The following is a 22703-nucleotide window of genomic DNA, read 5'->3' as shown; positions in this document are numbered from 1 at the left end:
GAAGCACCTAAGATTTTGTCAAATTAGGTATATGCAGAGCAGACTCAACTAATAAAGATCCAAGTTTTCTTGTTGGATTGATTGTGTATGTGGTTGGCAAACCAGACAAGCGGAATCTTTATTATCGATACTAAGATCTCCTTGGCCACGGGGAACAACTTTTATCAAATGAATTAAACAAGTTTATACTCAGAGAGAATTGGCTAGCTAGCTATTTTTTTTGTTTATACCTTCCACCTGAAAACTAAAAAAGGTCTGTTTTTTTGTGACATGGGTTACAGATGATTGTTTTTATATGTTGCTCCATTCTCCAGTTCACTGGAGAAAGAAACATTAATTGGAAATCAACACAAAAGGTCTGCATTAAAATGAAGCTACTTAGCATTTTTCTGTATAGAAAATTATATACTACGGTTTGTTTTTTCTGTAATATCTCAACCAATAGGGTATGAAAATACTGTACTACCCCAACATAAAATATGAACAGTAGTACAAAATCAAATCTACCATAAATTATTACTATAATAATTTAATTGTATAAATGTAAATAAATCAATTCTACCCATGTTACATTTTTACTAAAAGCAGTGAGATTAAAGAAAGCCTCATTTGTCACAGGATTGTAGAGCAAAATCAAGCTAAATAGTAAAATACATTTTTATAAAGTAATTGTCCTAAAGGAATTTAGTTTTAATGTTCACAAATATTTCTTTGTGAGCTAATGCTGGTAAGATGCTAATGCTAACACACTGGAAGCTTATTCCTCCTTTTCTTGTCATATATAGTGTATAGGAAAGATCTTAACTCATGCAGTGATATGAATATATTTAGGTCAAGAAAATGGAACTTTATGTTGGAAGTAATAAATTAATTCTTACATAATTTTTCTCTTGTAATGGAGAATGTTAAGCATGTGTTCTTGTTACCATCACCAACAGTTTAGCATAATCATATGTGAACTGTTAACTTGAGCTGTCCACTATTCACTTCTCGGGGAATGCATATTTGCCTAGGTTTCTTCAATTTTTACAGTTCTACTTTTATCCAATTTTATAAGCAAGCAGAATATTTTAACACCATTCTATTTTTATGGTACTTTTTTACAGAGGAAAAGACCTTGATGATCTCAATGCAGTAAACACTGCTGCACAGAAAGATAAGAGGCAAGTTGCGATATCTCTGTCACATATTTTAAAATGGTTTGCAGTTGGGGAACCACTTTCAGTATGAGTTTTGTTTTGGTGACAGTTAATTTCAATAAATGTAGCCATTTGGGTTCAAAGATGACATCCATGAATTTACTTGATTTAAGCTGTTAAAGGAAGACTCATTCTTATATGTTTTTAACTCTGCAGTAAATACTAGATAATAAATATGAATAGTTCAGTAGAGAAGGGAATGTACAGCAGTTGTACAGATGTTTTCTATTAAACTCAATCAGTACAGCCACCATAAAATGGCAGTTAAAGATATCATTCTCACTGTAACAGGGTGGCCTCCTCATCAGGTCTTTGCTGGCCACCCTGCTCTTGGGGTAACTACCTGCTTCACTTCCCTGCCACGCCTTGACGGAAAAATAAGGGAGTTGTCACTAAAGTGGAAGGCTACCCATTACTCACTTTGCTGACAAGGGCCTAATACCTGCTCCAACCTACCCTCCATGGGTCCCATGCCTCACAGATGTTACTCTGGTGTTCCTTCTCTGGCCTGTGGACGGAGCACACAGTTGTAGCTCTTTTCTACAGCCCTGGAGGGCCACTCATGTACTACCCCTCTCTCACAGGCATCCCACTGTGCTGGCTCTCATCCAGCCTCTTTCATTCTGCCCACTTTCAGGGGCCACACTCATGCTGTCCAGCCTCACCTGGCTTCAGGCTGAGCTCTCCTCGCCTCAGTCAGCCCTGGTGCAGCCTGTTGGGTATCTCCCACTACTCTCACCTGAGCGTTGACTGAGCGATTGTATGACTGTAGGCTTATTTTGCTCCTAGCCCCTCACCGGGTTACTGTGTCCCCACTGGACCTCCTCACTCACCCACACTCATGGGCTGCTCTGTTCATTGCTCCTCCCACACAGAGTCCCTCTACTCATCACCCCTCTCACACAGGGTCTGACTTGCACCCCCCAGGCTTAACCCTACTGCCCGGGCACAGCCCCAGGTCACTCCTCCTGCCTGAACTCTGACTCAGGGCTTCTTATCTGAGCCCTGGGCTCCCCCTGCTTGCTAGAACACCACCAGGGATGTGGGGCTGGGGTTATTAAGGCTCCCTGACCCACCTTTCACTGGGGAGGTAACTGGCCTGGCTTTTTCTGGGGGCTCCCACACCACTAGGAACCCCACCAGACCACCTTTCCTGGCAGGGTGAAGAGATGCATCTTACCCAGGACAAGGAGTCACCTCCTACCCATAGCTCCTGCCCTTACATCCTGACTCTGGCCAGAGCAGCTCCTCAGCCTGATGTTTCCTCCTTCCTTCCTGCAGCAAACTGTAGCCCAGCTTATACCCCTGGGCCAAAATGACTACCCTAATTAGGCACCTGCTGCCTGTTTGCTGCTCTTAAAATGGCAGGTACCAAAGGTGCCCTGCCACACCCGTGTAACTTTCAACTTCTTCCTCTGTTCTGTGCTGCATCCATTCTAGTAAATCTTTATCATAGTGTTGCAGGGCACTTATGCGCCCTGCTCCTAGAGAGGGTTATGAATTTAAGGGGGGAGGTGTGTAGCAGAGCACTAGGGTGCTCACTACTGGCAATGGTAATAAGGGCCCAGCTGCCAATCGTCAGGGCAGTGCAGGTGAGGGTTGCTGGGGCAACCAATTTTGTCAGCTGGCCAGAAGGGGGCAGGGCCTGGCCTTTATAAGCAGCCAGGCTAGGGCCAGAAGTCAGTTTCCCTCTGGCAGCCTGAGCAGAGCAGAGCAGAGCAGAGCGGAGCGGAGCGGAGCGGAGCGGAGCGGAGCGACGCGACGCGACGCGACGCGACGCGACGCGACGCGACGCGACGCGACGCAACCTGACTGCCTGAGCATTGGCATGATGATACGGGGTGGAGAGAACCCTGACAGGGAGGTATTGAAAGAGGGCCAGGGTGGTGCAGAATTTATGTTATAGCCAGGAGGCTTCATTTGCGTTACAGCCAGTTGGCTTATGGCTTTGTGTTTGGTTATTTGTGTAAGACCGGAGGATCAGGAGAGGCTGTAGGGGTTGGAGGAGGCCTCAGGGGAGCTCCCCAGTAATGTGGGGTTCCTGGTGCCCTGGGAGGGCACAGCAATCTACCCCAGCCCCAGTGGGGCAGCATCAGAAAAGGCCAGGTGAGGCTGAGACCGCCTGAGCCTGAATGTAAGAAGCCTGAGTCGGGCATAAGACCCATGAGGAGGGTCAGGGGGCCAGGCACAGCTATGGCCACCTGAGCCCCGACCACGGGAAGTGCGGGAGACAAGGTCCCAGTGTGGGCGACGTGAGCACCGGGAACGCGAGACAGGCCCCTGTGGGGGTGAGTGCGCGGTGAACGTGGAGAGACAGGCCCCAGTGGGGCACTGTCTGTACAGGAGAGGCCCCAGGAGTGGGGGCGAGCTTATTGAGAGGCCCCAGGAGTGGGGGCGAGCTTATTGAGAGGCCCCCGGAGAGGGCGTGTACTCAGAGAAGCCCCCTGGAGAGGGCCAGCGTATAAGTAGATGCCCAGAGAGGGCAGACGTATGAGTAGATGCCCGGTGAGGGCGAGAACAAGGTTAGAGAGCCCGGTGAGGGCGAGCATACCAGTGAGACGCCCTGGAAGGGGTCACTAGGGAAGAGTATAGACACGATAACGTCCGGAACACCTGAGAGGCTTGGGGCGTGGTATTGGGATAGAAGGAGCCACGCAACACCCATAGGGTTGGGGCACCAGAACCTATTTATATAGAGCAGGGACCAGGAGGGCAAGAGTACCGGGTCCAAGGAGTGAAGTAAAGGCAGCCTCCCATTAATAGTATAGAACCATCAAAGTCGTGGCGGGCGAGAACGAGGGTGCTAGATGGGCAACTTGGCACGGTAGGGGTGCCAGGAGAGATCACGGCCGCTCCTGGGTCCCTACCCCGTGACACAGCCCTTAAAATGCTGTGCTGGATATCTAAAAGACATTGAATATTTACATCTTCTTGTTCAATGGACACACTTGAGTTTGCATTTAACCATGTCTAAAATCTGAATTCTAGCAAGATTAAACTTTTCATAGAATAAGTTTGCTCAGTGCTTCCACAACTCAAAACTGAAGTCCTCAGGTATTTGTTAGTAAGAGTTTATAAGTTTTACACATTAGCATGAAATACTGTACAATGAGGATGGATGTCCAGTTCAGACAAATCTTGGCAGATTGGAAAGTTGGGCTAGAGCTAACAGGATGAAGTTCAATGTAGACAAATTCAAGGTGCTACACATCAGGAGGACTAATCAAAAACACAAATGTATAAAGGGTGATGTCTGGCTGAATGGCAGCACTATGGAAACAGACTTGGGAGTCCTGTTAGATCCCAGAATCAGTACAAGTCTGCAGTGTGGTGCAGCTGCATAAAAGGCAAATGCAGTTTTGGGATGCATCAGTAGAAACATTAGGTGCTAGACATGGAAGGTGATAGTGCTTCTACTCAGCACAAATTATGCCTCATCTGGAGTATTGTGTGAAGTTCTGGGCTCCACATTTTAAAAAGGAAGTGGAGAAGTTAGAGAGAGTCCAGAGGTGGGCAACAAAGATGATCAAGTGCTTGGAAGGCAAGTCATATGAAGACAGGCTGAAGGAGCTAGGCATGTTCAGTTAATGGAAAAGGCACATAAGAGGGGACATGATAGCAGTCCTCAAATACTTGAAAGGCTGCCATAAAGAAGAGGGAAAGCACCTTTTCTCTCTTGCTGCAGAGAGGAGGATGTGGACCAATAGCTTGAAGTTGCAGCAAAGTTTATATTGGATATCTGGAAAAACTTCTTCATTGTTAAAATGGTGAGGCAGTGGAATAGACATAGAAGTTGTAGATTCTCCATGATTGGAGGTGTTCAAGAAGAGGTTGTACAGCCACGGGTTGGGGATGATCTAAGTATAGCTATGTTTATGTTCTACCACGGGTATTCCCCATGCTTCTGGGATTTGCTGGTCATCCCCACTCCTTCTCCCTTCCCCCCAGCACTTCTGCTATATGCATCAAGATGTTTTTAAGCCTTCCCAGAGGCATTGGGGGTGTTGGCTATAGCCAAGGCCAGGGACTTTGTGGGATGTGCCAATGCTTCTGCTGGGACCAATGCCAGAGTTTTCAGGGTAAAGGGTCATGCTACTCTGCTTAGGGTCAGACCAATCACCATATTTGGGTTCAGGAAGAAATTTTACCCCATGGTCAGATTGGCATGGACTGTGGGTTTTTTTGCCTTCCTGTGTAGCAGGAGATGTGGCCCTCTACCTGGGACCTCTTGAGTGTATGTTGACAACATTTTATAGAAGCAGGGCAATGGTTGCCGTGTTCTCCCACTTTACCTGTGTTAAGGGTGTTAGATATAGGTTGTGTCAGATTTGATGCTAGTCTTATGCAGAGTTTAGATTATGGTTTGTATGGGATGGTTTGCATAGTGATGATCCTGCCTCAGGCAGGGAATTGGACTCCATGACCTCTGGAGGTCCCTTCCAGCCCTATTTCTTTGTGCCTGTCTTGTTTTGAGTATCCATTCGCGCACCACTTTGGTGCGGGCTCCTGGTGATGGACACAAGGAGGCTTTGTGCAACCTCTGATAGAGACCCCGATCACCCTGGGGAAGAACCCAGAACTCGTCTGCCATGACTTTGAGTGTTTCTTCAGTGGTGGGATTTCCCATTGGTGGTCCCATGAGGTGGGTTGTTCCTCCTGATGGATATTCGTGGGGCTCCACCCCTTCCATTCGAGGGCCAACACCCCTTCCATACACCAGCCTCTGATGGGCCACCTGATCTCGATATAGCCGGCCCTCCAGTCTCAATGACACTTACCTGTCGCATGATCTCAGGTATTGGGTCTTCTTCTTTTCTTAATAGGCTCTGGGTCTGTAGGACGTTCCCCTCTCCTCCGGATCTCCTGTACTTTCTGCTGGTTGTCAGCCACTCTTCATGAGTGGTCCTAGTTGTACAGCTGTCTCCTGGAGTCCTCAATGAAGAGTCATCAGTAAATAAAATAGAATAACAAAATAAAACAGAAGTCAACTGAGGAATAGGCACAGGACAGAAAGAAGAAAAAAGGCAAGGATGCCAATTATAGGAACAAGACAGGTATGAAAAAGAAAAGATGAGGCTGAACTGCCTTATTATACTGGCTCTACCCTAGAGCCTGTGCCCTGCCACGTCCCTCGACACTGCTCCTCCCTCTGCCAGTTGAGGGCTTCCCATACCTCGCTCTAGGTTAATTCTTCTCCCACAGCCTGGGCTGAAAGCGTCCAAGTGTGGGGAGTGTCCACTGTCCTCCGTGCTTGTCCCTGCTTCTCTTGGAGCAGGGTTTCTTCCCACATGCTGGTACCATCTGCGACTGGCGTGGGGCTTCTCTGTAGCCATTGCTCTTGAGGCGTCCCTGCCTGACCAGAGTCTTCTCTGTCCAGCCAGCACTGATTGCTGCCAGTGGGGACAGCATCTGTAGCCTCCGCTGCCTCTCCTGCTCTCTCTTGCTCCGAGCTGGCACCAGCTTTTATCCTGACCGGCTGGTGCTTGTCCGTGACGTCACCCGCCAGCCCCAGCTGTATATAAGCGCGACTAATGAACCGCACAGCTTTTTTTTTTTTGTCAGCAGCGCTTGTCTAGTGTCTGGAGTCCTAAAGTAAGCAAGCACTCTTTACTCTTGGGGTTTCCTCTCTGGGTGTGCGTAGCCCCCATGCTTGTACCCCTGGGACATTCTCTATGACTGTAATGTTAGTATTTGACCTTGCAATAATAAGCAAAAATGCTAGAAAAATGGATTGATGGGGAAAATATATTCCTTTTTTTCTTAGAATCTCTTTCTTGATCTTGTTTTCTCTTAAGTTAAAGATTAGTATGTTGCAGTGCGTTTGCTTTTTTATCTTAATAGGGGATTCCATTACCAAAGGGTTTTGTTTTTTTTTAATTAAGGGAAAGCTAGCACATAACTCAGCTTTCCCTTTCCTGGTGTGTGAAACATTACCATCCTGAAATAAACAGAAGCATTTCATCCATAATAATAAAGGTCTGATAAAGCCAATTTGATTTTTGGTTTATTTTATTTGCATCTTATGTTCTATTTTTGTCAGAGATAGGAATAAAATATAGTTATATATAGATGCTGTTAAATATTCTTCCAAAACCAAAGTAACTACATCTAACAGATTTCTGTAAGGCATTTGACTTTGTACCATGTGACATTTTGATTAGGAAACTAGAACAATACAAAATCAACCTCGTGTACATTGAATTAATTGCCAATCAGCTAATTGCAAATGGGGAATCATCAAGTAGATGTGTTTTTACAGGGTTTCCTCCCAGGGGTCATTTCTCAAGTTTACACATTTACAGTCAATAGCCTGGAACAATCAATTTATCAATGGCCTGGAATAAAACATAAATCATTACTGGTATGGTTTGCAGGTGATGTAGATTGGGGGAAGTGTAAATACTGTAACAAAGAGGTCAGGTTGTCAAAACAGAGCAGCCTGGATTTTTTGGTAAACTGGGTGCAAGCACACACTATTAATTTCTAGATGGACAAGTAGGAAGTTATTATGTAAGTAGTATTATCTTGGTATTTGGCATGGGTGTGACTGCCATTGGAATACTATATCTGGTTCCACCAGCCACTGCTCAAGAATGTTTAGAGAAGAACCTCAAGAATGATTAAAGGATTAAGAAACATGCCTTTTAATAGCAGAGACTATGAGCTCAATTTATTTAGTTTATGAAAGCAATGTAAGGGGCAACTTGATTACAGTTTGGAGGTACCTACCCGGGGGACAGACAATTGAAAATAAGAGCTTGTTGTCAAGCAGACAAAGGTATAAGAAACTCTTAGGCTGGAGGGTGAAACCTGACACATTCAGACTAATTTTTAGCAAGGAGGATAATTAACCTTTGGAACAATTTATCAATGGCTGTGATGGATTATTCATCACTAAATTTTTAAATTAAGATTAAATACTTTTCTGAAAACCCTGTTCAAATAAGCATTCAGGGAAATTTTACAATATATACAGGGCAGAGTAGATAATATATGTAGGTCCTGTCTGGTTTTATAATCTATGAATATTTTTTTATAATCTACAGAAGTTGCATTTTAATTGTGGAAACTGTTTTGGTCTTGGCAGTTACATAAGCTCATTTTAGGCCACTGCATGAAAACAACAAAACAAAACATTGCTTTACTGGAAGAGGAAGCATGTCAGTTTGATCTGGCTCTCCAGCATCTGTATAGATTGGGGGCTTCAGTGGGGCTTTTTGATGCTTTTATCTAAAGCTGATTTAACCAGCTATTAGATAAAAATGCCAAAAAGCCCCAGTGAAGTGCCAAAAAGCCATACTGAAGCGCTCAATCTACACAGACATTGAGCAAGCCAGGTCAAACTAACGTAGTGCCTCTTCTGGGTATGCACTGTGGTCAGTGCAGGGACGCACTGAGCTGAAAGTAAAGCATTGTTTTTTCTCCCACATCTGTAAGCAGCCTAAATGAATATATTGGAAGCAATGAATTCATGTCAGAACTACAGAATCAAGTAATAAATCCATTAGGACTCTCCTTTCTTTCCCTTAACAGTCAGTTCACTTGGGATTTTCCTTTCTAGTAACACGTCAGAGTCCCGGGGTGGCTGTGATGCCCCCTAGTGGCTCTGTGATCATGCCCTGCTCCACCCCTTTAGCACCCTCACCTTGATGGAATAATGATAAATAGGGAGGATGCCCACAGATGTTTGTGTAGCCCTGGTTCCACTGAACCCCTGTTAGGGTCCCCAGCACCCTACTGGTCCTCACTGGTCCCCAGGCCCCTGGCTGGGCCACTACAGTTAACTGTGCCTGGCTGGGAACCTAAAGCTTTAAGAGCTAATTGCGTGGTTCCAAATCACTGGGAGGTATGCTGGCCCAAGAGTGAAGGAAGGTTTGCCCTCCAAATCCTCCCCTTTACTATGCCCTATGCTTCACAGGTGTTACAAGGATATTGTTCCCTCTGTTGGAGCTTCAGCCTCTTTGGCCTCCACTCCTCTGATCTAGCTAGACCTTCTAGCCTGGGCCCACTGAATCAGACCTGGCTTTGAGACACTAGTTCTTGTTTGTCTCTTTCGTCACCATGCCCCTGTCCCCTATCTGCTGGGCCCCAGCCCCCTGTGTGGCTGCGCCTTCTCCGGCACCAGGCCCCCTGGCTCCTGTTTGGTTGCATCCCTCTGGGCACTGAGGCCTCCGAACCTCCCCTTACAGCCTTGTCCCAAACCTTCAGTATAAACACAACAGAAACACAAGTCTCTGGGATATAACGTGAATAACATTGGAAATTGCCCCTTGCCCCTTTAAGAGGGCAAACCTTCCTTCACTCTTGGGCCAGCATACCTCCCAGTCTGGCTCCTTGTGAGCTCCCTGAGCCTGAGCCTTCCTGCAAGCAGCAAAGTGGTCAGCCTAGCACCCCTGGGCTCTCCTGGGACAGAGCTCCTTTCTCTGCAGCTGCTAGGGAGAGAATCCCCTGAGCCAGCCTCAGCCTTGGGCTTATAAGCGCCCAGGGCCGTGCCTACGTCTGATCAGCAGACCACTGGCAGGTACATGCTAATTGCTCCATTAGCCTGTGGCCCCGGTGTCCTGCCTAGCCTGTAGTGCTCCCTGGCTAGGCTGCTTCCTCCCTTAAAGGAACAGAGAGCCCTGGGCTCTCTGTTACACCTTGCCAGTCAATTGACTGGAGAAGTTTTATTTGAATAGGAAGCAGTCCTCATATTGATGTCAGGAAGGTCTAGATGGTAGTCTCTCTTATTAGCTTCTTCTAGAATAAATACTGTATTAATATCTTGAGTAATGTTGCATACTTCATAAATAACTCTCAATATAAGCCATTTGAAATGTGTTTTCAGTGTATTCAGCAATCTATCTTACTTTTATAAAGCACACATTTTTCCCTTCTTTAAAAAACAGTAAATCCATCCTTCTAGCTCATTATAGTTAAATCAAATATTTTAACTTACAGTAAGGTATTTCTCATTTTCACAGAGGTCAAGACCTTGTTGATGTCATTGAAGTAAAGAAATCTGTGGACCAAAATAAAAAGGGGTAAGACACAACTGATAAATATCCTTTACACTCACTGGATATTGAAAGGGTTTGTCATTGCATAGTATTATGCATAGGAATATTTTCCTTAATAGAAGAAAGCAAAAGTTACAGCTTTTCAGTGAGAGAGCAATCTTTACTTGTTCCATTTTGAAAATATATGCTTATATAACCGCGTTCATTTCACTCATCAAAAAAAATGTCTGAACAAAGATCCTTCTCCCCTCCCCCATCCAGCCTCTCTCCCCAGTACATGCAAAAATTTTTGGACTAGAGCTATAAATATATTTAAATGCCTGATTTTCATTGAATTCTATGGGACTTAGGCTTTTAAATACAAATTAACTGCTTAAATACCTTTAAGATCTGGGCCAGGATGTCTCAAGAAAGTACAGGTAAGTCTCACTGATGCTCTATCATTCTCCAGTGCTTCTAGGGTTCCTTATGAAGTCTTATGGACTTTATTTGTTTCATGAAACTGCATTTTAATGATTAATTTTTAGGTAGAATACTCACAGTATATTATATCTATTTTATATTTTGTATTTCTGTTTAGAAGGTTTTAAAATAATAGATGTTTGAAAGGTAATTTTGATCTTTTTCTTAATATACAAGTGTCCACATCAGAAGTCCTAATCAAGCAAAAACCTAATTGAAAATCTCAAAGGAGTGGCAAATACTGCAAGTACATAGAGAATGAGATTCTCTCTCAGCCCTAAAAATAGACTGGCCAAATCATGGTTAAGGTATAATGGAGGATCCTTCTTTATGTTGCATGCTGTGCATGTAAAGCACTGCCCAGCACTTAGGAGGGTTCATTTAACAGAGGTCCATACCTTGGCTATCTAGTACAGTAAATCAAACTTCAGGCAAAATAACCAATGTTAGGACTCAGAGTCATTTTGTTCTCTGAATGCAACCATTGGTAAAATCAGAACTTAGTGGCCTTTGAGCTTCATTGGAAAAATCATGTGAAAATTATCAGCACTTACTATTTAAATCCTTTCATTACTTTGAGGTTTTGCTTTATGCCCTGTAGCACATCATGTTTACAGCAGTAAAAGCTGCAGGGAACCATGGTACTTCTGCCTAAATCCTGCAATGTCTTGGTGAAATAAGACAACAGTCTGTGTGTTTTTGTGTAGCTAGTCATTTCTAATAGACCCATCGCCTTAGTACACCAACACAGGGATGACATCATGCTCTTTAGAATCTATTCTCCATCTGGCTTATTCCTGAGCTGAAACAAAAATCTAGTAAAAACAAGACAGGAGCATGATTGGCTCCATATTTCTGTTACCAAGATCTGTATATCTCTCTTTTGTTCTGTTCTGTTAGCCATTATTTGAAACGTAGTATCCAAAACTCCATTGTTAATATTGCAGAAATAGCAACAAGAGCATGTAGAAAATCCTCACCAACACTGTAGCATTCAAGGAAAAATGAAAATGAGTAAGGGGGAACTTAATGAGTTTAAAGTTCAAGATAAGCAAACAAACATATAGGCCAGTTATATATTTCTGCATCGCCACATAGGCATCCTGCTCCAACAGATTTTCCCTTTAAACTACTCGATATCAACCTATTTGATCTTGTTTTTTGGCATAAAGTCCAAAGGCCCTCCAATCCCATTTGGTATGTTCAGTAATTAAAGTAGATTTCCTTTGTGCATGCCATACTATACTGTCAGGAACAGGGATCCTGGTTTTCTCTGATTGGAAAAAAAAATCCCCAATTTTTGGTTAAGAAAAAGTAACCCCAAATCCACATTTTTCTATGATTGAAATGAAACACTGCTATCTATAGCTATATCTACATATAATATGCATATATGATAGGTGTTTCATTTAATTCACAGAAAAATGTGGATTTGGGGTTACTTTTTTTAAACAGAAAATTGATAATTTTTTAAAATCAGAGAAAGCCAGGATCCTTGGTCAGGAAGCATATCTCAGAGAAAACCAAGATCCCTGGTCAGGAAGCATATGTTCTTCATATCCATTAGCACTCTGCCTTTTCTCCGTCACTGACAGATCCACATGGGATTTTCCTTTTCAATACCCTTGCCAGTCAATTATCTGGAACATTTTTATTTGAATGGGTAGTAGTCATCATACTAATGCCAGGAAAGACTAGATGGTAGCCGTCCTCAGTAGCTTCTTTTAGAATAAGGCAGCATTCGGAGTATCTCAAAGCAAGATAAGAAAAGTGCCTCTCTGGATATAACAAGGGAGAGTGGCTGGTAACTGTCACCAGGATCCTATCCTAGAGGCCTCCTTAGGTAAATGATATCACTGGTGGGTGGATGTGGAATGTGGTTGAGCATGCTAGGGAGGAGACTTGGAGAGTAGGAAGGTAGGTTAATTCTAGACTGAAAATAGACCCAGCAGCCTGACCTTGATACCTGGAAAGATTGTGGAACAGGTCCTCAAGAAATCTATTGGGAAGCATCTAGAGGAGATCACGGTGATCAGGAACAGCCAGCATAGATTCGGCAGGCACAGATCATGCCTGACCAACCTGATTTCCGTCTGTAATAAGATGACAGGCTATGTGAATGGGGGGAGATCAGTGGATGACTTTAGCAAGACTTTTGACACTGTTTCCTCACAACATTCTTATTAATAAAAGAAATATGGATTAGACAAAAGTACTGTAAGGTGCATATGTAACTGGTTGCATCATTGTGTTCAACGAGTAATCGTCAACAGCTCAATGTCTAGGTTTAAGGAAGTATCAAGTGGGTTCCTACGGGCTCTGTCCTGCATCAGGTATTGTTTAACTTCTTCATTAATGACTGAGTGAATTTTTAGCAAATATGTGGATGACACCAAGTTGGGTGGAGTTGCAGACACAATGAAGGACAGGATGAGGATCCAGAATAACCTGGATAGACTGGAGAAATGATCCTCAATCAATCGGATGAGATTCAATAAGGACAAGTGCAAAGTCTTGAATTTGAGACAGTATAATTGCATGCATAAGTACAGCCTGGGGAATGATTGGCTAGGCTGCAATACTGCAGAGAAGGACCCGAAGGTTACAGTAGACCATAAGCTGAATATAAGCCAACAGTGTGCTGTTGTTGCAAAAAAGGCCGACAGTGTACTTTCTTGTGTTTAACAGGAGTGTCACTTGCAAATCAATGGAAGTGATTCTTCCACTCTGTTCAGCACTGGTGAGGCCTCACTTGGAATTCTGCATCCAGTTTTAGACCCTACACTTTAAGACAGATGTGGCGAGATTGGAGAGAGTATCAAAAATGAGTAGGGGCCTGGGAAGCAAGACTTTCATAGCTTAATAGATTGTGAGGCTGGGAGGGACCTTGGAAGATCATTGAGTCCAGCAAGCAGGAAAGACAACTGGGGTCAGGTGACCCCAGCAAGGTGACCATCCAGTCTCCTTTTGAGGATTTCCGGGGTAGGTGATTGTACCACCTCTGGAGGAAGCTTATTTCACAGTCTGAACAACTTCACTGTAAAGAAGCTTTTCCTAACGTTGAGCCTGAATCGATCTTCTAGGAGTTTGTGACCTTTACTCCTGGTTTTCCCCAAGGGTGCTCTGATGAACAGTTGTTCACTGAGCCCTTGATGTACGCCCCTGAGGTAGCATTAAGCAGCTACCACATCCCCTCTCAGCCTTCTCTTTTTCAGGCTGAACAGCCCCAGGTCCCTCAGCCTTTCCTCGTATGGCTTGCTATGCAAGCTTCTGATCACTTATGAGGAAAGACTGAAAGAAATAGGGTTACTTAGCCTGGAAAAGAGAAGACTGAGAGTGGATTTGATAACAGCCTTCAAATACTTAAGGGAAGATTATAGAGGGGAAGGAGATGGGCTTTTCTTTGTAGCCATAAGGGACAAGACTAAGAGCAATGGCCTCAAGCTGCAACAGAGGAAATTTAACTTGGAATTTAAGAAGAACTGTCTGATGGTGAGGGTGGTCGAGCATTGGAACATGCTAGAGAAATTATGGAATTTCTATCCTTGGAAATTTTCAAGAGCAAATTGGATAGACATTTGGCTGGGTTAGTCTAGTCAGGGATGATCCTGCTTTGAGCAAAGGGCTGGACTAGATGACTCATGAGGTCCCTTTCAGCCTTACTTTTTTATGATCCTAAGGCACTAATTGCCAGTCTTATGATCAGTTTCATTAAAAATATGAAGGACTAGTTGGTGGTAGACACTGAACAACTGACTCACAAAGTATAGGTGGTTCTTTGAGATCACTGAGGCAGCAGCATGAAAAGAGTGCTGCTGTTATTGCCAAGACTTTGCTTGCTGTAGGGATACAGAAGGCTTAAAACTGTAGGGTTGTCAGTCTGCCACAGGAGATCTAAATTCATGCTATTCTTTAATAAAAGAATGCCCTCGCTCTCAAAGCCCCATCAATCTACAAAGTGTTTTTTGACATTAATCTCATTGTTGCCTTTTAGGACAACTGAGCAAGTCTCTGATTTTCCTATGGTTCCAAATAACCAGTCTGGCACCAACTACTTTGATGACAGAAAAAAAGGATCCAGGTAACATAGCCAGTATGTTTAAAATGAAATTAGTGGCTCAAATGCTCTCTTGCACCAAGCTCAGGCAAACAGACTTTATGCTAAGAAATTCTGCGAAGTTTGTAATCCTTTCACCATCCTCTGAATTGGCAGGGTAGTCAATGTATAAATGTGCCTTTGCATTCTGGTGCATCCACATTTCTTTTTGTGCTGCCATGGAGGCCCAAAGATAAACAGCTCCAAGGTACACAGTGGAAAGCAGTACCTTGTATCACCTTGTATCTCACGCAGTGGAACTGTAAACAGTTTTTCTTGCCTTTCCGGCCACATCCAGAGTGAAGCATTTAGATTCTTTTAAAGCCTTTCTCTTACAGAGCTAGTGCATCTTCTTTTATCTAGAATCTGTAACTACCGCTTCTTGTTTTGTAAATCTGATGAAAAGTGTTAGAGACTGAACAAGTGGAGAATGCGGCAAAACTCCATTAATTGAAGGGTAGAAAGAAATCAGGTCAAGCAAAGAAATAACATGGATTTCTGCACCCAGTCATAAAAAGATGCTCAACTGATTTGACAGCAAATATGCAGTGTAGCATTCTGCCTGAGAGAAGGAACATTCTGGATGAGGAAAATGAAAATCCTAGTGCTGTGATATTTCCATTAAAATGACAATAACAAATCTTATCCTCATGGTTATTGAGCAATGTCTCCTTTAGAGCAAACAGCACATTTTTGTGTACGGCTCTGCCATCAACACAGAACTAGTCTGTGTATGAGGTTTAGTTGCATTCTTCCAGGAGGAGTATAGGATGTATTTGTGTACAGTTACCACTCCGTTCTTTTCTTATTATATATATGTAGGGATTACCTTTGAGTAGTGCAGTGGATAAAAATACCACAGGTCGGCTATGGGCCTGTCTACACTACAGACTTTCTATGCCATGCAGCAGTGCCTTTGAATATGCTATGCTGTTCTGTACAGGCTATATCCTAAACCATAAGCAGAGTATCTGTGTTCTTGTGCTGCTGCAGGCAGAGGCATAACTGGATACTTGAGCACCCTGGGTGAAGTGGGTGAACTGCTGGTTGCATGGCAGTGGTTGGACCAGCAGCACAGCTACTGCTATTTTTGCATCGCTCCCAGGGTCAGCATTGGGGCTGGTGCCCTGGTTGTCCACTCTTTGTTACACTACTGGCTGAGGTTAGACTAACTAGCACTGTTGAATGGCGGTTCTTCAATGCTGAGTGTCAATGTGTATATGAGGTGCAGTGGTGCAGTTGTATCCCTCTTTGATTCCTGATCTACCCAAAGTTTAAAACCATTGTTTGACAGTGGGAGCAGCATTTCTATTTAGACAGCAGTGAGGGAGTTGCCTGGTTTTGTGGCTTATTACAAGCTATCTGGTTCCTTCTAAACTCTTAATTCCACAGGTTTTAACAATCCTCTCTCCTTTTTTAATGGTGTTGATGTTCCACTAATTAAGCTATCCTTTCCTCTGCCATTCTGCTGTCTGTTAGCTGCTCCTCTTAATGTAGCTCCTATTTCACAGCCCTGTAGACTATTTTAATCTCTAGCTATAAACATTAACTTAGTTGTGGAAATATTAACTCATGTGAACATCAAAGGTGTGGAAATAATGTTCAGTGAAGCATTGGATGCACTTTCAAGATGCTCAAGAAAGCTAGATTTTATTTTATGAATCTGAAAGGGATATAAATTTAATTCTAATGACTACAGGACTAAAGAAACATCTTTTGATTATTTTTGCTCAGTCTGTTGTGTATTTTTTATACTATTCCAATAATGTTACAGTATTTTTTTTCCTCTTGAAATAAAAATGTAGCCCTAGGCAGGCACCTTTTAAAGATGTTTATACATGTTTGTATCTCAGCTGTAATATGTGTTATATGTGATGCATCATACCATCTGCACCACCCTTTTCAAAATTCTAGATCCACCCATGCCTAGCACTGTAAATCTGTAGTAAAGACAGGCTCAAAGAGTGTGCTGTAGTACATAGCATTCCATGTACTTGACTATGTATGTACCTTTATTAGCAGCGTGACTAGAAAACCAAAATTAATTCATGAAAGATTCAAATAAAGTGAAGTATCATCCTCACTATTTATTCTATTCATTTTTACATAATAGGTTCTTCAGCAGAGTTCTAAGCTTTGTGGTATAGGTTCTGCAGGACCAAGATGCAACATGGCAAGTTAAGGAGAGAGTGGTAGGGATTGCATTTGAAAAAAAAATCAGTTGGAATATGGATTTTCCAGGAGAAAGTTGGATTGGGTTATATCCCAATGGCATTAGCACAGTTACAGGTAACCTTTGGATGTTTACATAGGTGTGCACTATGCTGGGACCCTGGATCCCATGGAGCTTTGTGTGGCTAGGACTGTAATTGAGAATTAGGAAATATTTTTGCTATTTGTTTATGGCCTCATGGCATTGTTCTGTATAGTACATATATTTTTTAAAAGATGGTTATACATGTTTGTGTGTATTTCAGCTGTAATACTTCAACTACTTACTCAAGTCCAAAGAACACTGTTGTGTACACAAGGACATATGAGAAGAATAGGTACTGGAAAGATACCTCAAGTATTTTTCTCTACAGTAATTGTGCAATAATTCTGAAAAATATCTGTTTAAGCATAACCAATCTCATATTTAGACATAAGGCACCCCTTATTAAAAGTATGTTGTGTGCCAGGTGAAAAATTTGCAGCATAACTGCAATACTATATGTGAGGTAGGTGAAGAGCAGATCAGAGAGGAACATCTGAAACAGCAGAGAAAAGTTCAGAGAGCCCAGGTATAACTCAAACAGGAGATTCTCACTAGATAAATTTTAAATCAGTCATTCTGATCTGTCATCTGTGATCAAAGTAGGGCCATAGCAATTTAAATTCATGCCTAGTTTTTGCTGTCTTGATGCATGAAAGGTCACAGATTTCCCAACAGAAGAAAGCCTCCTGGGGCACTTTCCCCTGTACTCAGCGCACCCTGAAAAATAGACAGCACTGTATAGGGAAGCGCTGTGGTCAGTGCTTGTCATATGGAGCTCATTGTGGAAGCTTCTTGGGGAATCCTCTACTAGTTGAGCTCCTCTAGTGCTCCCAGTGCAACCTACTGGTGCTCTGCCACAGGGGGACTCCTAGGAGAGTCACCGGGCAGAATTCTCCTTTGCTGCTAAGATGTGTGAGTGAGGCACATGCCTTTTTAGGTGTTTAAGTTGCAGAACAACCTGCTACTACATCTTCCAGCATGGCCCAAATCACACTAAAGACATCAACATTTCTTACACAGCAACATTTTTGCCCTACATAAGTAAATTCATCCTACTGCACATGCTCAGAAGTGAGTCAACATTTCCTCAGAGGCATCTAACTCCATTCATACGTGCTCTGTTGCAATTCAGCTTCACCATGGATGCACAGAAATGCTGCAAAACCCCCAGGTTTTGTAGATGATCAATATCCCACAACTAGCAATTGTTTCACACTGAATGGCAAACAGGGTTGGGCGGAGGAAGGGGGCGGGGAACAGGGGCACGCTAACATTTACTCAGTGGCTAGAGCACCTGCCACAGACTTGGAAAACCTGAGGTTCTAGGTCTGTTTCCCCTGAGGAGATTTGAACCCTAATCTTCCATATTATATGGTAGCATGCTAATTATCAGGCCAAACTAACAGCATATGCCTGCTGAATTCAGGTCACTGGACAGCCAAGAGATGGAAAGGGAGCAAACAAAAGCAAGCATGACTTTGTGGCTCAGATAGCTGGATAATCAGGGGCTGTAAACTCATGTCTAGTTTCCAGTCCCTGCTCTAGGGGATTTATTTTTGTTTCTTTTAATACCAAGTGGAACCCCCAGAATACCCTGTAGCCGCAGTGGAGTGAGCATGCATTTGTGATTAGTGATGCATTTGTTCTCAAATCACCCCGTGCACTGCAGGCTAGCATCCTTTCTTCCTTACACTGACACAAGTCAGCTGGGCCAGATCCTGCCCCTGTCACTAAAGTATAATCCAGACTAGTGCCAAGATTTACCATGGCATGGTTCCCTTTTCTTCTGATCCTATGACTTTTTCTCCCTTGGCTGCCTAGGGGGCCAGCTTCCCTTGGAACACTCAGCCATGTCTATCTCTGAGAAGTCAAACCCTTGAGGCTAAGGAGGGCTCTTAGAACCCAGGTCTCCTATGCCCTGGGTGTATGTCCTCACAACAGGCTATTTGGAGCAGATCTTCATATTATTTTAAGGGGAGAGACAGTTGTCCATAGAGGTATCTATCCGCTCAGAAACCCTGCTAAGATGGATTTGCTTTATGCAGTCAGGAGGAGGTGGAATTTCAACTAGGGAGATGCATCTTACCCAAGTCGTGTGCTTTTGTAGAATGCTGTAGAATGCATCTCTGGGGCCATATGACCTGTGTACTAGCTCCTCATTGAAAGTACAGGAGAACTATGGGCCAGATCCTATTATACTTCTTAGGTGCCTAAGTAGGATTTTATTCCACCCCTGGCTGAGTCTCTAAAAAATATTAATAGAAAAGTTGGGTGGTTCCTCCTCCTCTCTCCTTTTTGAGACTTACTGTTCAGGCCAAAGTATTGGTGTTTTACAAAAGTAGGTATTTTAATGTCTTTCAGGGACTTGAACAAGATGAAATATGATGAGACCTATGTGCCTAACATGTGACATAGGATCTGATGCCTAGTGTGCAAAATAGAATTTCGCCCATTTTGTCATTGTAGAGACAACTGGAAAATCTATGTCATAGCTAGGTACTGAAATGGGATCTTCCTAATTAAGTGCATTAATATCACAACTAGTCATCCTTCTGACCTTATTTCAGTGGAAATAAGGTACCTAGCACCAACAAACTCTTGAGTTATTCATACCTAAATTACAAACCAGCAGTAGAAACCATAGAATAATTACCTTTTATTAATACCAGTGTAATACTGGTGAATTAAAGTAAATATGTCACTTTGAAAAAGCTCAAAACCTATGGCTTAGTAGCTTGACTTCCATACCTACCTTGCAAATGATAGTCCTATGCCGAACGGTATTATTCTTAACAGTAAAGCACCTGGAGTAGGCTGTGTTAATAACTGAGCATTTACCTCGTATGATAGTTAAATTTACCACAGCATATCCAATTTGCAGTATAAGGAAAATTACAGTGAGTATAAATATTAATTGTGCAGCAAATAGCCTATATTTTAATGGTGTTCAGTATACTTCTTGGCATACATCACAATTTATTAGCAAAAAACAATTGGCTAGTATTAAAAAGACAACTCCCCCAGGACTAGCTTCTTACCAGCTCCTGATATATTACTTTCTGATTGGAATGTAATCATAGGCAGCCACAATACCATATTTCAGATTTTGTTGAATGGCCTATGATTTCAGTTTGAAATATTTAGAAATTGTAAAATAGCAGAGCATAGTATAAGGCATGGTACTTTATTTTTCACTTTATACTAGATAGAGAATTTGTCCTGATTACTTGTTAAAATAAGAAAAAAAAGACCCCCCTCCCCCCAAATCACCTCTTATTTTTGCAGGTTGAACACTGCTTCACTGTATGCTACAAGTGATTTATTGTGTATAATCAATACTTCAGTACATCCTTGAGAAGTACAAAATATTGCTCAATAAAATTGGTTTGTGTTCACTGAATTACAGGAAATCCACAAATGATGCACAGGAAGAAAATGTTACAGGAAAGTCTATCAAAACTGTTTACTCCACATCTGATCGGTAGGTATACAGGAATACTGCTGTATACCACTGAAGAACATGACCGTTTTACAGTAGCACTCAAAACAAACAGAGGAGCACAGTGGGATCCATGCTAGCCTGATTGGACAGCTTCCTCCTCCCAGACCTGCTGTTCAGTGCCATTACATCATTACAGTAGTTTTGCCATCTGTAATGCTTGTTGCATTTCATTAGACTTTCATTCACTTAAAGTCTTCACTGAAACAATGGCTGGTGCTTTAAGTGATGGTGTTGTCTCAGAGGTTCTGTTGGTATCTACTTTTGACAGCCCTTTGTCTGTCCAATTTCATTGTTATAATTGAAGCAGAGTCTGTAACAACTAAGCTTTCGGTACAGAGGTGGTCAAACAGGCTGATATGATATTTACAGTTAAAATATTATTTTTCACGGTATGTAAGATTTTTCCAAGTGTAAAGGGAATAACTTCTCAAATCATCAATCTTGTCACTAAAAAGAAAAGCTGTCAGGGAAAAGAACTTTTCCAGCCATTGTAGATTCTGATAATACATTTCTAGTACTTGGGAATAATCAGATTCAGAAAAAATTATAATGAAAACAGGATGAATATAAAAGTTTGTAATGGGTATCTATATTATCCATAACATTTTGAATGTGGGGATAGAAAGACTTGTGAAGCAATGGATAGAAGATGGATATAGGAGCATATCAATGTGTGGGAATGAGGAAAATTAGTTTGGTTTACACATCAGGAAGAGCAGTAACAGGAAAGGGTTACTAGATAAGACAATCTAGGGAGCAATATCACAAAAAATGTAGAGATTTTAATTTTTCATTATGGGTGCCAGGCAAGTTTGTCTAAACATTTACGCATGTTAATTTAGCAGTAATGAGAGTATGCTTTTTATTTTAATCAGTGACAGCAAAATACTTATTTCAGCCACTTTGCCAAAAATGAGTGAGAACTCAGTCCATGACTGGTCAAACATCTGCAGGTTTGAATCTAAGCACCAATTAATTTTTGTGTGACATTTCTTCATTGTGACCTTTCACTCCACTTCTATTTAAGGCAAAATCCTGTTTTATTTAGTGGATGACCAAAGTGCAGCTTGGGACTAGTTCTGTGATACCTGACTAGTGTGATTCTTTTCTGCATAAGTGTCTCTGTTACAGGAACAAGAAGATATCTATGAGTCTCAGAAGGCAATCCTGTTCCTATAATCCTGGTCACTTTTGCAAAAAGGGGGTAATAGTCACTCTAATCAGATAACTCTAAGTTAGTTTCAAGCTGCACTTTTGTTGTCCAGTAGGTGAAATAGGATACTGCTCTTACTGTGCACACTCCCAAAGGTCTTAATACTTTCTGATTATTTCTTAGAATCACCCAGCCCAAGAAGCAAGGACATTATTCTTGCTATCTGAGAAATGTATCAATTAATTTGTCCATTCCTACATTACAATTATTGATTAGAATAGAGGGCATGTGCATGTGACAGTATTTCATTCATGACTGATATATTGTATGCTAATGTCTTAGTAGTACTAAGTTAATCAATCCTCTCCTTGAGATTTTAGAGGTAGCTGCTTTTCTGACAGCTGATGTTATATTATTTATGCACAGGACTATAATTGAAAAAGATATGTGTACATACTGCCGGAAGCCCCTGGGCATAGGTGCCAAAATGATCTTAGATGCCTTGCAGATTTGCTGCCACTCAACTTGTTTCAAGGTAAGAAGGGGTTTCACTTGCCACAATAAAATATAGATGAAAATGTAACACATATATCATGAATTATATTGCATCCATCACAACAAAATGTGTAGGCCTCGGACCTTTTTCCTTTGGCAGCAGAATGGACCCTGCACCATGGAAAAGGAAGATTTTCCTAGGCAGCCTGCACCTTAGGTTTTCTCTGCTCTGTCCCAGGGGCGGTGATGACTCCTGCAGAGGTTCCCTCCTCAGATTTTTTGTTGTTGTTAAACCTACAGGGGAACACTTCAGTTTTACTAACTTACAGTGTTATTTGCTACAAACTTAGGGGGGATATTAGTCATATTGATGCCCTTGAAATAATAGGTTGTGTAGAAGTTGCATCTCTAGGAGGTGTAAGTAAGGCCTGTAGGCTTTGCTGGAGTATGGATTAATGCAAATAGTGAAACACAAATGCAGTTTTACAAGGCTAGGTAGCAGAATGTAAGTAAATGCTACTGGTTTGGCTCTAACAGTTA

General features: G+C 42.4%; 1 protein-coding gene across 3 annotated transcripts in view; it reads left to right on the top strand.

Annotated features, from left to right (window-relative positions):
• The window catches only part of SCEL (sciellin), a 98219-nt gene that overhangs the window by 69860 nt on the left and 5656 nt on the right, over positions 1-22703 (top strand). The window contains exons 12-17 of one of the 3 annotated variants that reach the window (XM_019529773.1): positions 1107-1163; positions 10163-10222; positions 14655-14741; positions 17234-17305; positions 20420-20494; positions 22095-22203. In XM_019529773.1, the coding sequence (XP_019385318.1) occupies positions 1107-1163; positions 10163-10222; positions 14655-14741; positions 17234-17305; positions 20420-20494; positions 22095-22203 (460 nt within the window). The remainder of the gene's footprint in view (positions 1-1106; positions 1164-10162; positions 10223-14654; positions 14742-17233; positions 17306-20419; positions 20495-22094; positions 22204-22703) is intronic. The other 2 variants (XM_019529774.1, XM_019529775.1) reach the window with 2 other exon arrangements.

This window comes from Crocodylus porosus, unplaced genomic scaffold (assembly GCF_001723895.1).
Source record: "Crocodylus porosus isolate Cpor-Errol unplaced genomic scaffold, CroPor_comp1, whole genome shotgun sequence".
Taxonomy (NCBI): Eukaryota; Metazoa; Chordata; order Crocodylia; family Crocodylidae; genus Crocodylus; species Crocodylus porosus.
The sequence above is the reverse complement of the archived record's forward strand: the minus strand, read 5'-3'. Positions and strand labels throughout refer to the sequence as shown.